The following is a 15149-nucleotide window of genomic DNA, read 5'->3' on the forward strand; positions in this document are numbered from 1 at the left end:
GGACACAATGGATTCGAGTCAGCTGAGGTCTGTGGATGCGTGGACACCCAAAGGCACCACATCACTGATGGGAGCACAGGGATGCACAAACTCAGCCTGCTCCTTCACAGCCCTCACTGTACGCTGGTGCTAAGGGCTGGCCGAGGTGTGTTTGTAGAGCAAATGCTCCTGCTTCAGCCTCTGCAAACACACGTGGTCCTCCTCATGCCTTGGGAACTCTCATTCCCACCTCTGTCCCTCATTCCCTCCCAGCACCATTCCCACTGGGTTTACAGTAACCCCAGCCCCAACTCCCCACAGGGCTGAGGAGGACCCAGCAGAGCGATGTCAATCCCATTCCTATGGGAACAGCCCTCGCTATCCTGGAATCTCAAAGGAAAACCTGGTTTCTTCAGAGCTTCCGCTCTCCTGCTCAGCCCCTTCTCCATGGAGCAGCAGCACACGCACCCACTCACGCTCCATCAGCCACCCGATGCTCTCAGAGCGGGTTCAGCCCCTTCAGCCTCTCTTGTCTTTGGTTGAGCGCAGCAACGCTCGGGCAGTGAGGAGGGGAGGGGGTCAGGGACAGTCGAGCAGCACAGCACCACCAGCACGAGACACCCTGGCTGCGTTGTGGCCACTGGACAGTAAGTAAAGCAGTGCATTCCTCCAGGAGGTCCTGCTTTTCCTCTGGCATACATAACAGCCGTTTTGGCTGGGCTGAGATGTTTCCTCATCTCTTGCACGCTGAGCACGGCCTCAGTGCCTCCAATCCTCTTTCAAGCCAGATCCTGCCAATTCCCTGTTCTCCCTCTGGACTGCTCAAAGGAATTCCTCATTGCAGAGACCATCTCAGAGGCAACAGCATGAACATAACCTGAGGCTTCCCTGGCTGACGTGTGGAGCTGGAACGTGGCATCATCTCCACTTCCCAGCAACCTGACCTCATCCCATTTGGAAGCAGAGACGTGGCAGACCCCAAAGATCCAACCCTAGACTGCCTTGTCCAAGCACTTGGTTGTACAGGGTTGGGCCAGGTCAAGCAACAGCTGGGGCAGGGATGGAGCTGTTCAGCCTGATCCCCAAACCTCAAACAGGGCCAGAATCCGCATGGCTGAGGCGATGGCTTGGGTCCATTTGTGTTTGGGCAATGCTGGCACGCTGCTGTCTCGACAAAGGCAGCTCTCCTCATGGTAACCGTGGTTGCAAGCACAGCGGATGGATAACACAGGAGGAGTGCAAAGAGAGGGGGTTTGGCTTTTGATGCCTCCAACGAGGCTGCACAACACAAACCCAGCTGCGGCTGAAGGCACAAAGGAAGGGGTTGGATCCCCACCTTCCTTGGAGCCTGCTTGGCCTTTCCCTCTGCCCTCCACGCATGGACACAGGCACCCACCCCCAGGAACATGAAGAACACAAAGTGCCTTCCCCTGGAGAGCACTGCAGGCTGGGTGACAGCGATCGTGTGCTGAACCGGAGGCAGCTCTGATGCGAGGAAAGGGAGGGAATTGTGTGTATGGGGAGGGGGGAAAGGGAGGTTTTGGAGGGTGTTCCCTAAGGAGGCTACAAACAAACTGCTGACATTAAATACAGACCGACTGTATTGGAGGGAATTGCACTAATCCTCTGGGCACGGCGAGAATAAATTAAACACTCAACAAACAAGTTCACTGCTTAAAAAAGACAGCACAAAACCCATAACAAAAAGAACATAACCCCCCCCCCCCCCAATACTGTATGTAGGAAAAGTGCACAAAGTTGCTTTATACATTGAGTCTAAATAAAGTACCAATACAAGTTAAATAGAGGAATTGTCTTGCAAGACACCGCTTTCTGCATCAGTATTTACATCGGCTTTGACCTCGTGTACTTCAGCAGTGAGGCTGGACCCAAGCGGGCAGGACCTTGGCCTTGTTCCCCTGAGCCCCTGCTGCTGTGAAATCAAATGACCCAAAGTGGAAGCCACGGCTCCAGTTCTCACTGGCTCACAGCAAGGATCAGTGGTTTGTGACTCCTAAAGAGCTGGAAACCCAATGGGGGCGGTTGAAGATGCTGTCCATGGGAAAGCAGCCATGGCTGGGCAATGAGCGGGCTGGGACTGGGGAGCACAGCAGGACCATGGCAGTGGTGAAGCATCCATTTCACTTGTGAGCTCGCTGAAGTACCCTGCAAGGTGCCAGCTCTGATTCAGTGCCCCAGGAAGGGGCACAGCTTGAGGGGACATCAGCACTGGCAGAGCCTCAGTTGGGGCAGGTCAGGATGAAATGGGATGGGGTTAACAAAGAGAACTCATGACACGGAATCCCTAACCCAGGAAGCACAGTGTGCTCTTGCCTGGATGCTGGTTCCTGTACCAAGCACTAATGCTGATGTGGATGCTGCAGGGTGATCTGCAAGGCCTCAGCCTAAGCACAGCACAGTCCTGCTGAAGGCAGACCCATGCTTCAGGGCTCTGCTGTACTGCTGCAGGCTCAGCACCGCATCCCATCCTGCTGAGCACCATCCGAGCTCTGCACAGAGCAGTGAGCTCCACACCAGGGATGATCTGTGACCTGACAGACTTGCTCCTGATCCAACCCAGCTGCAAAGCGGGCTCCACTGGTAAGGGAGGGGTGTCAATGGGGCAGTGACAAGTGAAGGCATCACCATTTGAATTTAGGCTGAAGTGGACCAGGAAGAAGACAAAGCCCAATGCAAAGGACCAAGAGATGAAGCTCCAGGAGAACACAAAGTGGTAACCTTAATGCTGCACAAGAAACGCCAGCTGTACCTCACATGGGCATCAGGAAGAAAGCCTTAACCCAGGGTGTATTAAACCCAAACTGAAGGAGACCACGCAGCAGCACTGCAGCAACAGCTACGCACAGTGCACATCTGCCTGCATCTGGTATCGCACAGCTGGATGCCTGGGGCCAGCCCTCTTCACTCAGTGATCATGGAATGGTTTGGGTTGAAGGGACCTTAAAGCTCATCCAGCTCTAACCCCTTCCATGGGCAGGGATCCCTTCCACTGGAGCAGCTTGCTCCAAGCTGTGCCAAACCTGGCCTTGAGCACTGCCAGGGATGGTGGCAGGATTCCAGAGTCACTTGTGGGACCTGCAATGAGGACACGGTCCCTGCTCCTCTGAACCAAGGATTTCTACATCCTGCATTCCTCTGAAGCTGCACTGCATTTTATGCACTGCTCCATCCCACAAGCACCCATCCTGAATCCCTGAACAGAATGGGAGCACCACCAAGGGACCTGTCCTCTGCCAACTACGGGCACATCCCACAGCTTCTACTGCAGAGTTCAGAGGGAGCATTGCCTCGTGAGAGGCTATGGGAGAGTTCCAGAGCAGAAAGGAACCCCAGGACAGAAAGAGTGGGCTGAAGGAGAAAATGCCATGAAGGCCAATGGGGCCAAGCTCATTCGGTTTTGTTTTCCAGGACTGATGGAAGCAGATTGATTGTTATTTATGGAAGCACAAAGGCCCTGGGGCAGCTCCAGCACAGTCACCAGGAACATTTCAGATTCACAGCTGGGCCCGAGCTCAGAACGTGGTGCTCAGCACCTTTGGGTGCATCCCAAAGGGAACAAGCAGGAGAAAGCAACAAGAAAAAGACGGGATTTCAAAACCCAGCCTGTGCAGATGGAAAGCTGCGGTCTGGCTGCAGCAGAGCTTGGGACAGCACCTTCCTGAGGAGGCAGGGCTCCTCCCATGCACTGAGAGAACTTCTACCAGAGACTGGAGTGGAGTTCACTGTTCCACTTGTAGATGTGGGCATGGACACTGGTGCTGCTGGTTCAGTCTGAGGGAGGAGCTGGATCCCTGCTGCTTCAGTATCTGAGGACACGTGATGTCAACAGGACAGAGCTGTGAAGTGTGTAAGGGGAGCAGCACGCCAGCAGCCAGAATAAAACAGTATAAAGGACTCAGACATGTACTGGGTGAAAAATGCTCTGCTTGTGCCCCAGTGCTGATGGAGTGCAGGAGGATGGGGAACTCTGCCTGGTATTCCTGCGCTCCTTGCTGGATCTTGATCCCCTCAAGATCCCAGCACTACCCATAAGGCACAACGGCCCAAGCCCAAGCAGGTAAATACCAGTTGTGAAGTGACAGCCATGAGCCCTGAAAAACTGATGTCAGCTGCAGCTGGGGGCAGGCCTCAGCCTGGCACCCAGAACCCCAGCCAGAGGATACCTGCCAGTGGTGCCTGTGCTCAGAGCCAGCACTCCATGGCTGCAGCATCTCTGCGGAGCCCATCACGCAGACCATGAACACAGCAGCACAGTGCTCCAAGTCAAACCACGTCCCCCGCTCCAGCAAAGAATAACCCAAGGAAAGAAACAAAAAGAAGATTCTGCCGGGCAATGGAACTGGGGAAGTCAAAAGCCCCTGGGCCTGCTGCTGAGATGCCCATCTCACACGCGTCAGCATGCGGGGGGAGAGCACAGAGGGATGGGTGCATGCAAGTCGAAGTCTCCTTCACAGAGATGCTAAGTCAGAAACCTGAAGGGAGCAGGAAACAAACTGAACCAAAGTCCAATTGCATCGTGCAGCCACTCGTTCAGGCAGTGGGAGCTGGACGTGGCTTCTCTTCCCTGACAAAGCCCATCGCCAGCGACAAGCTTCTCCCAGCCTCAACTGATTAGCACTGCTGCTTCCATAACCCTACATGCAGGTTGCACCTTGGCCCTGGAAGCAGGTGAGCTATGGCTTTGACCAGCTAACCACCACAGGCAAAACAAGGGGAGCGTGGCTGGTATAGTCCTGAGAGCAATCGAGGTGAGGAGCCATCGCTCTCAATCCTACCCCTTCCGTTGTGCCTTCTGGAGCAAATCTCTCTCTGCCCCTCAAAACAGCCTGGTCCTGACTTCGAGGTCCTCTTTAGCTTTGCAAGCTGGCAGGGTGCTGGTCACGCTGCCAGGCCAGAGGGCTCCACGTCAGAACCCCTCCCAGGCTGTTCAGATGAGAGCTCAGTGCATGGGAACCACGCCGACGCAGAGAGAGGTCTGATTGTATCGTTGGTGACAGAGGGTTTCCTTTTCTTGTCTTTGTTTTAAATGCTAAACTCACCTCCCACACTTCCCACACACTCACGTCCATGTGCCATGGTCTGTGGTTATGCCCTAGGAGTCTCCTATACAAAAATCAACCATCCAGTAGTCAAGCATGAGACCTTAACGCTAAGAGGAAAGATCCCTTTTCCTTCCTGCGTGCATCTCAACCTATAAGTGCAGGCATCAAAAACAGACCAATCTGCAAGAAACACCAAGATACCAAGGATGGGGCTTCTCAGGGCTTCTACAAGTTCAGCCCAACTTCAAGACAGCGAAGGGGAGGTGGGGGAGTTGTCACTAACACTCATCTATATTAAGGCTGATGAACTCCTGTATACACTTCCTGTACTGCAGCTCAGTAGGGCTGTTGCTGGGATATTGACCTGGTTGTCCAAAGGGCCCCTCTGCTTCCCGCATTTCCTCATTCATCCGAGCCAGACGCAGCCTAGAGAGAAAGCACAAGGGAGAGGGGTTTGGTTACTCCTCCCCATGGCCATTTACAGGCAGCGTTGCTCTGCACACGCACTGCCAAGTCCTGGCTGCACTTACAAGGTGACTATGTCTGCGTTGGCTGCCTGGACTGCAATGCTGAGCGGGTCCTGCCCATCGCCATCCACCGCGTGCTGGTTTGCTCCTCGCTTGAGGAACAAGCAGACCTGACTGCACAAGGGGAAGAGAAGACCATCAGAGCACAATTCCAGCTCCCCCAGCCCACCCTGCCCCAGGCAGAGGGCACTGTCCTTCTCTAGGCAGATACAGCTTCACTTGTCTTGCTCTAAATCAGGACATGCTGCACTGGCACGGAGAAAGGAGTGGCTGTACAGCAGCCCAGTTACCCCTGTCCATCAATATGGGGACAAATATCCTTACAGATAACCAGAAGGGCATGGTTTGCAATAACCAAGTCACCAAACCCCAGCTCCCCTGCCCACCTCACCCCATGGCTCCCAGTGTTAAGGCTGTACCTCAATCCAGGGGTGATGGAGCACATCACAGCAACGTGCAAAAGAACTTACCCAGTGTGCCCCAGGTATGTGGCATGGTGCAAGGGAGCTCGGCCTCGGGTATCTCTTTGGTTAACATCTGCCCCATTCTGCAGCAGGAATTCACAGGCTATCAAGGAGCCCTGCCAAGAGAAAGGGGGGTTTCTAACCTAATTCAGCCAGCAGTACTGAGAGGATACAGGGGCACGTACCAGGCTGTAAGCTGGCCATGGTCAGTGCACTCTGAACTAGAGTCCAGACCTCCCATTCCCAGCCACTAGCACAACGCACCCCCATCACAGCTTGAATCAGAGGGGTTTTGTTCTCATCTTCATCGTTCACCCAGTTGATCTCAGCCCCATTTGCAAGTGCTTCTGCCATGAGAGGCAGGTTTCGGGCTCGTGCTGCCTTGTACATCAACAAACCAGGATGCAGCTCCCTCAGGTCCTCCAAATCTGATGCTTCTTGTTCAATCTCTGCTTCGCCACTCGACTCCTCTGACACCTCGCACTCTAAGGAGAGTAAAGGATAGAAAGAGATGATCCCACAGCTTCATAGTTCCAGTTTCTTCTGTTCCCTGTTGTTCTTGCCCTGACCATCCATCCTGCCATAGCATTCACAGCATTAGCTGCCTCCCCACACCTGTGGCCTGTGACACCCACCTTCCTCTGTCACGCTGTCCACCACAGAGCCAAACACCAGGATGTCCGTGCTGCCATCTGTGCTCCCTCCAAGCCCACTGTCACTGCTCAGACCTGCAGGGCCAACAGAAGACAAACCAAGCCCATTTTAATACCCTGGCATTCCAGTCCCGGGCACAGCTGAGACCACAGGGGGAAAGGGCTGCGCAGAACGTCACACACACACTGCACCGGGCACTGCAGCGAGGGAGAGGGGGACTGCTATCCCATTAGCCCCACTCAGTAACACTGCCCAAGGAAAAAGGGCAAAGCCTTATGGTGTCCGTGTCCCCACGCTGCCCTTCATGCAGGGATGCTCCAACACTGCCATGGCACTTTGGACTGCTGAGGACAGCCCCTGCTGCAATCCATGAGGGACGCCGTGACGTCGACTGGAGCAGAGCAGCAGCAGAGACAGCTTTGCAGCGGGTTATGCAGTGTCAGAAGCAAACAGGCATCCCTCTGCTTTCACCACTGGCAATCTCAGTTTCTACTCTATCCATGCTCTCCCCGGAGCTCTGCAGTTGTCACTTGCCAACGCATTGCTCTTGTGACAGATTACTGACCACAACTGGGGCAAACCTCATCAACATTGTGTATCTCCAGGCCAAACTCCTAAAGCATTGTCCATTGGCTCATTCACCTTCACAGACGTCCCCTCCCGTTCCCTACTGTGCTTCCCACCTTCCCTGCTTAGCTGATGGGTGTTACAAGACAAGAAATGGAGTCAGGAAGAAATGAAGCCATTTGCCCAAGGACACACAATGTGTCAGTGGCAGAGAAACTTGGTACCTTTACAGCTTGCACTCAAAAGCAGGCAAGAAAATGACAGGAAGGCAGGAACTGCTCCGGTGGGAGCATGGATGGCACATCCCCTCTGCTCCAGGGGATGCCTGGACCTCTTGGGAACTCCGTCTGGATTCAGCTTCTTCCTGCTTTTAACTTCCCAATGACTGTAAGGGCTGGGGGTGTCTGTCCTCCCACAAACCAAGAGGCCAAGTCCCCCTCATCTACCCCAAGACCTACCCTTAACCCCTTGTGATTAGGGATGAAAACAAGCTGACAGAGTTCCTAAAGTATGAGCTGAGTACTCCTTGCAAAGAGCAAAGGGGAAACAGCACGGAAGGCTGCAAGAGCTAAGGATCCGAGCCTTGAAAGAAGCAGAACAAGACACCTTCACCTCAAAGGCTGGCTGCTGAGATCTTCAAGCAGCTACAGCTAGGACCCAGGTAAAGAATATCATCTAAATCAATGGTCCTGATATTCTGGCTCACAAGTAACCCTTCAGCACTGCTCAACAGCCAGAGGAGATACTGAAGCTACAACAGGGAAGGTTTGAAGCGGCACCCATTGGATTTGCTGTCAGGAAAGCCACTGCTGGTTGTTGCAGAAAGGAAGCACGGTGCTTGGTGAGATTGTGCTCTCCACTGGCAGGACAATAAAGAGTGACTCCAACAAGTCTAGAGCTACATCCAAGCAAGAAAGGGTCTGGCTCCCATCACACAAACATTAATACATCAAATTCCCGGGTCTGTTCCCACTGAATCAGTGATAAATTCCCATTTTCTTCTACAAGGCTGTGGAGCAACTCTGAGGTCTTGCATCCCCCAAGTACTGTTTCTGTTGGCTAATAACCCTAAATTCCTTGAGACTGGAAGAGCCCATAGGGCACTGATTCAGACAAGCACTGGAGCATCATCTTCTTGATGTCGAGAGATAACATGTACTTGTAGGAAAGCCTCTCATTTTCTGCCGTGCTGACTCAGGACCCTAAGCATTTCTCAGAAGCTCATACAATAACAAGCAACTGAGCTGGTAGGTGGGAAGTTACCACTCCTCAGCTAGGTATGATAATGGACCACAGGACTGCTCCGTGAAGATGTGGGGCATTTGAAGTAAGCACTTCTCACTTCCTATTTGCCATGAGATCCCATCTGCAGGGGATTGGATCCTTTATCTCATCTGAGGGACAGCTGATCCTTTAAGATGTAGTAACTTCACTGCTGAGTCAAGTAAGGTCTTTGTCCAAGTGAGACCCCACTTGGAGCACTCTGAACAGTTCTGGCGTCCCCAGCATAAGGACATGGAGGAGGGCCAGGAGGATGATCAGGCCCTGGAGCACCTCCCATATGAGACAGGCTGAGAACACTGGGCCTGTTCAGCCTGGAGAAGGGAAGCTGCATGAAGGACTGAGAGCAGCTTCCAGTGACTGAAGTGGGCCACAGGGATGCTGGAGAGGGACTCTTCATCAGGGACTGTAATGATAGGACAAGGGGTGATGGGTTCAGACTTAAACAGGGGAGACTTAGGTTAGATATAAGGAAGAAGCTCTTCCCTGTGAGTGATGAGGCCCTGGCACAGGTTGCCCAGACAAGCTGTGGCTGCCCCATCTGGAACTGATGACCTTAAGGTCTTTTCCAACCCAAACCAGTCTATGTAGGAAACCCTAGGAAGCTTTCCTGCCTTTCAAAAGCCAACCAGGCTGTCTTTCCCACAAGGGACTGACAATCCCATGATTCCGTGTACGGGTTCCAATCATTTGGCTGAAAGAAAACACAAAACTGCTTCTGAAGCTTGGTTTGGAACAGGAAAATCTGGGTGTCTCTTTTGCTGCTAGCTGCCAGAGCGTCACCTTACCTCCGTCCAGGAGGAACGGCGTACCGCTCCCACCGGGACCAATGCCACTGCCACTCCATGGGCCAGCTGCTAGCGGATGCTGCATAGAGATGTGGCTGGCACCTAGAGGAAGGTGGACGGAACATGAGGGGAGTTCATCGGCACAAACACAAAAACTGTCCTGAGCAGGACTTGTTAAAAAAAAAAGGAGGAAAAAAATTAAAAGCCAAAATAAAAACCAGGGAAAAAAAAAAAAAAAGCTGATGGAATGCAAAAGATGTTGGGAAAAAAATCCCATCAGAATGCAAACACCAGGGACTGACTGGGTATTAACAACAGAGCAATGGGTTGGAGTTGGTGTAACTAACTCCCCATCACTCCTCTGCCATAGTTACCCTCTCTCCAGTGAGGCTGACACCTTCCCTTAGGTCTGGTGCAATGCACGTGCCCTGGCAGAGCTGGAGGTGAAGGGTGCCAGGAGCAGGGGTACTTTCTTTGTACTTACTACGTGGGCCGGAGCCAGCACCGGTGTCAAAGTAGGAGAAGAGAGAGTCCAGCTCGTCAGGGCAGAAGAGGGAATCTCGGCGGAACTTCCTCTCCAGCGTAGCTGCTGTTCCACACACAGATAGGAAATACACGGTTCATAACATGCAAGTGAGAGCTCTGCAGCTGTATTTACACAAGCTGAGCTTGCACATCCAATGCAACCCAGGCTCCAGTGCCACACTCATGCCCATGTACACCATTGTCAAAATACAGCAAAGAGGTGAGCACAGGTGATACGCTGCAGACCAAGTCATCCCAGAGCATCCTGAGCAGCCAGAAGCATGGCCTCTCTTACACACCAGGTAAAAATCAAAGGATTTGAAACTTATTACAAAGCAGGAAGCTGGGATACAAAAGAAAATGCACAAAGCAGCATATATATGCTCATATATATATGTATCACCCTATGCTGGATACCCTTAGTGTAATCATCTCTTCCTTTAGCCACAAAAACCTCCTTAAACAGATGGAAAATGGTAAGAAGTGGTTCTAAAGACCCATGTCAACACAGTTTGTGCAACAGCATTGTGCTTCTACCTCTGGCAGGCTTGCAGGTCCTAAAGCCAGGGCCCCCCAGTGTTGTAAGGGCAGCTGTATACACACAGGCCATGCTCTGCATGGGGAGCAGGCAGAAGGGGGTTCCCACCTGAGGACAACATGGCTGGTGATGCATTGCCTGCTTCGTGGCGGTACTTCCTGCGAGCTGTGGGTGCTTTGGTGGTGCTGTTGTTCCTCTGGCACTTCTTCACGCACCAGCGCCGGGGTTTCCGCTCGTTCTCTGTTAGTGCCTCCCCATTTGGCAGCTTCTTGAGGAATTTCTTCTCCACGTACTTCACTTTGATCCAGGCTTCCTTGTCCTGCCTAAGAGGAGAGCAGCATAAAGCTGGGCACAGCATCACCATTCAGCTGAAGCAAACCTAAACACTTCATCCCTGGCAGTGTTCAAGGCCAGGTTGGGCAGAGCCTTGGGTGACATGGTCCAGTGTGAGGTGTCCCTGCCCATGGTACGGGGCTGGAACTGGATGAGCTTAAGGTCCTTCCCGACCATAACTATTCTGTGATTCTAAAGGCAACGCCACATGCTTCAGTACATGTGTTTGCATGGTCTCAGACCAAGGGGAAACCCAGCAAGCCCTGGTTCCCAAGTACGTTTCAGTAATGGTAATGTCCCACTGACCTTTCTGAGAGTGAAGCTCAGGCTAGAAACAGAGGGACTGGACTCACCTGGAGCTCCCTGATGTTGGCTTCTTAAGACCCAACTCTTCACACTGTGCCTCATAGATCTGATTCATGGTGCTGTTCCCCAGCTCACACATCAGCTGCAATAGAACAGGGAATGAATGAAATCCTCAGATGAGGAGCTAAATTCCCTCTAATCTAGCTTGCCACCAAGTAAGTCTCCCTCCATGTCCACCATTTATCTATCTCTTGTTAAAATCCAACACTCACCTTCAGCAGCTCTGGCTCCCAGGAGTCCAGTGTGAGAGATCGGACCTTGGAGCAGTGAACACCCAGGCTCCTATTTATCCAAAAGGAAGAAAACTGAAATGGCCTCAAAACAGAACTTCCCATGCATCATAAGATGAACAAGATCAATCCAGTTCTGATGTATTTATCTATGCAGATTTAGTTATAGCAGAGTTTTATGCATATGCATACACAGATGTGCATCACTTCTGGATCTATCTGTACCAACATTATGATCAGTTATAATTCAGGCTCCACTGTCTTTCCAGGAGCTTGTAATCCATGCCTGTCTGGCAGCACACATGCCCACAGTACCTGTGGATCCCAGAGCACTCGATGCACAGCAGAATGCCCAGGTTGATACTGGCCCAGCGAGGATCTGGCTGACCACAGTCACAGCACTGGTCATTCCCAGGAATGCTCTGCACTCTCTGTAGGATGGATTCTCCTTTCACACTGCGCTCCCGGGAGTCGGTAGCGGAATCAATGCTGCTGGTTGATGGGGAAGCAGTCCGGTCCAGTCTCTGCAGGGAAAAAAGGGATCTAGGATTCTGCAGAGGACTGGAACAAACCAGACCTTTGCATAGCAGAGGCACTGATAGGAAGCATTACCTGAAGAACAAACTAAGGCCAGTCCAGGAAAGGAACAGGTAAAGCCTCATTAATGTCTATTATTACCCCATCTCTGCTATGGCAGCATGCAAACCCCTGCTGTCACTGTGCATTGCTTGCACTTGTCCCAGCTAGGGAGCAAGCTCTTCCCAGGGGAACATAATTCCTAGGGGAACATCAATCCACAGTGATGGCAAGAAAGTGAAGATGTCAGGACACTGATTTAAAGCCTTGCCTTTCCCCCAGACCAGCTTTACAAGCTTGGCTTTCCTGGTAAATAACCGTTGCCTTTGAGTTCATGCTGACATCAGCTCCCTTCCTTGAGGGCAGAAGTATTTCCCAACAGTCCCCATAGACACACGGGACCTGCCACAGCCCAAAAGGGCACTATCAGGGTTCTGAGGTACAACTATGGATCTTTCATGACCCTCTCACTCACTTCAATATAGTAGCTGTCAGGACTCTCCCGGTAAGCAGAAGCGATGCTCGCTTGCACAGCCTGGATCCAGGCCTGACGCAGCTTCTCCGAGTCAGCCTGCAGCATGCAGCTCCTGGGAAGGAAGGAAATGAGTTGGAAAGGGAAAAAGGACAGGGTTCCACCTCCTCAGCACAGCCATGCCATAGACTTACTTGGTAGGTGAGACGACCTCAAAGCAAAACCTCCTCTCGATGTCTTCACATGGCTTGACAGTACAGAGCCGCAGGTCTTCCACCACGACTGTGAGGACATCCTGAAAGGGTGAGAAGAGGTGGCTTTGTTGGCTCCCTCAATCTGTGTAGGACACAATCAGGCCTCTCAGAAAACTCCTTCCCAAATCCTGCTGGCTTAGCACATGCTGAGTCCAGAAGAGCAGAGCCAGCCCACCACTGCATAACTCCAGGGCAATAGGAAGGGGTTACACAGAATGGGACAACATGCACCTGAAGCAGCAGGCTTAGTGGGGACTTCAACTTCCTCTGCTGACAGGGGTATTTAGGATGCCACATACACCATCTGCTGCCACTGAGATCTCAGCACAGTCTAACTCTGGAGCATGAAATGCCTGAAGAGGCTTCCCATCCCTCTGATGCAATTCCCCTCCCCACTCCTTCCACTCCACTCCCCCTCCATGGTTGGAAGTCCTCAGCAAAGCAGGATACCAGACAAGCTGGCTAATCTGCCAGTGTCATCTGGGGCAGCCTCACTGACCTTTAGCTTTTTCTGGTACACCAGCTGACTGTTCTGTATGGAGAACCACCTCCTGAGGGAAGACAGACAGACAGACATCAGAATTGAACAGTACTAGCAGGTTGTTCTGCCAGAGCAGGTATCTCTCCATCTTAAGGGTGTGATTTATCTCAAGGAGCTGGAAAGTAACATCACAAGAAGAGCTCACACTTCTCCAGTGCCCTCCCTCAGAGAACGAGAAAGGGTTTCCAGCCTTAGGGAATGACTCCTGGCATCAGGATGCTATGATGGCAACTGTTCTAGATACATCAGTGGATAGCAAGAAGGAAGGAAAGACAGGGAGAAACAGAGGAGTAGGGCAGTCCCACGTTACTCCCTATGATTTCTGTTTGCACACTGGGGCAGGCAGTAAATCCAGTGCCTGTGAGACACATTGCACTGGTTAGGGCATACTTCCATATGTGCTCAGTGGGTACATTGACATTTACTGTGGAAGCTGGTCAAACAGTGCCAAAGCTCCTGTTTCCTCTACAGGCAGGTATGTGTGAAGGAAGTCTACCTTCTTAGGAGGAAACAAATCACCAGCTAGCAGCTTTCCATTAAAATACAAGCGACAGAAGGTCCATGTGATGCTGACAGCAGAGATAATTCTCTGGTGTCTTAATCCAAACCCCCAGGTCATTTCCTCATTCCAAGATACAGCCTAAAATGTAGCAAACCTTCATGGAGGGCAATGGAAACCATCACCATCTCTAAGCTTTAGGAAGAAGGTACTGGAATACCTGAGCATAGAGAGTCAGAGGCTTGCAGCAGGGTGTTATCTAGGGCATGTACTACACATTCTGTTTGCAAATGAACTAGGCTCCCTGGGAAAATGAGATGAGACAGGGTTCTCTCTGCCACTGCTGAAATATTAAACAGATAAAAGACAACAAAAGGATTTGACACGTTTGGGGAGAAATGGGAAAATACAGGTACTTGGAGGCCACACCAGAGCGTGTATTTCTGCCTGGTGCTGGCTCCCAGCCCAATATCCCAAACTGTGGATTTTGCTGTTCTTTTCTCCTGCCTCCTCCTGCTCACAGGAGGGGGAGGCACAAACACTGAGTAGCTAAGTGACAGTGAGAAGGTGATGAGTGGGCTGCAGGAGCCGTGAATAGCTCAGATGCAGGCAGATATGGGTAAGAGTGGGTGGGTCTGAGGAGACAGAGATGGCTGTGGGGAGGCTACAGACTGTGTATGACTGGGATGTAGGAGGATACAGGGAGGAACCATTCCTCTCTATCACAAAAGTCAAGCACAGGTCTGGTTATTAACCCAACATACTCTGAATGTACCTCATAGGCAAGTAAAAGACTTATTAATATTGTATCATGTCCCTGTTATGTGAGAGCAGGAAATGTAGGTCAAAAAGGCATTGATCTCGTGCATTAGAAACTCATGGGAAGGGCTTGAATCCTTTTGCACAGCCATGTATGAAACCCATTGACTCTCTCAAGGGAAGCTAAACACATAAATACCAACTGAGGCTAGAACATGAAATCTTTGCTTCCACTTCCCCAAGGTCTCTGGCAGCTGCAGACACTCCTGACTAGTGCAGGCAGCACATGGCATTCCCAATGATGAAACACTTTGGATTATTAAGAGCAGGATCAGGGCACTGAAAGCCAGTTCCCAGCTCCCAGCAGCACAGTTGGTGTCTCCACTCTCACGTATCTCCCTGTTTCAGAAGAGACAGGTTTGATTCTCATGGCATGTCTTGCTGTGTTAGGGTATTTCTCTTAGTTGTTATACATGCATAGCTTTCCTAGGGCAAGACCTGAGCTGACTGTGCCTTATCTTCCCTGCATGGAACCTGGTCATTCTTCCATTGTAGGAAGCACTCCTGGGGTTTTAATTCCCTGGCATTTACTAAGATGCAGAACATGAGCTGGCTCATTCTATGATGCAGCCTCAAGAGGAATATACAGCTTAGAATCTTTCCAGTGGTAACAACAGTTGTTATGATGCTCCTAGAAGTGAAGAGTGCTCCTCTGCAGGCAGTATTAGTTGTG

General features: G+C 51.6%; 1 protein-coding gene across 1 annotated transcript in view; it reads right to left on the reverse strand.

Annotated features, from left to right (window-relative positions):
• Positions 1-4994: 4994 nt before the first annotated feature.
• The window catches only part of ACAP3 (ArfGAP with coiled-coil, ankyrin repeat and PH domains 3), a 66683-nt gene continuing 56528 nt past the window's right edge, over positions 4995-15149 (reverse strand). The window contains exons 12-24 of the mRNA XM_061351522.1: positions 13117-13168; positions 12558-12658; positions 12367-12478; positions 11631-11839; positions 11298-11367; positions 11073-11167; positions 10495-10709; positions 9808-9912; positions 6669-6761; positions 6298-6518; positions 6040-6149; positions 5573-5683; positions 4995-5468 (exon numbers count right to left, since the gene is read on the reverse strand). Coding sequence (XP_061207506.1) covers positions 5321-5468; positions 5573-5683; positions 6040-6149; positions 6298-6518; positions 6669-6761; positions 9808-9912; positions 10495-10709; positions 11073-11167; positions 11298-11367; positions 11631-11839; positions 12367-12478; positions 12558-12658; positions 13117-13168 — 1642 coding nt within the window. The 3' untranslated portion in view covers positions 4995-5320. The remainder of the gene's footprint in view (positions 5469-5572; positions 5684-6039; positions 6150-6297; positions 6519-6668; positions 6762-9807; positions 9913-10494; positions 10710-11072; positions 11168-11297; positions 11368-11630; positions 11840-12366; positions 12479-12557; positions 12659-13116; positions 13169-15149) is intronic.

Source organism: Neopsephotus bourkii, unplaced genomic scaffold (genome assembly GCF_033783945.1).
Source record: "Neopsephotus bourkii isolate Nb327-2 ecotype Australia unplaced genomic scaffold, CSIRO-AGI_Nbou_v1 NB_593, whole genome shotgun sequence".
In the NCBI taxonomy this organism is placed as follows: domain Eukaryota; kingdom Metazoa; phylum Chordata; class Aves; order Psittaciformes; family Psittacidae; genus Neopsephotus; species Neopsephotus bourkii.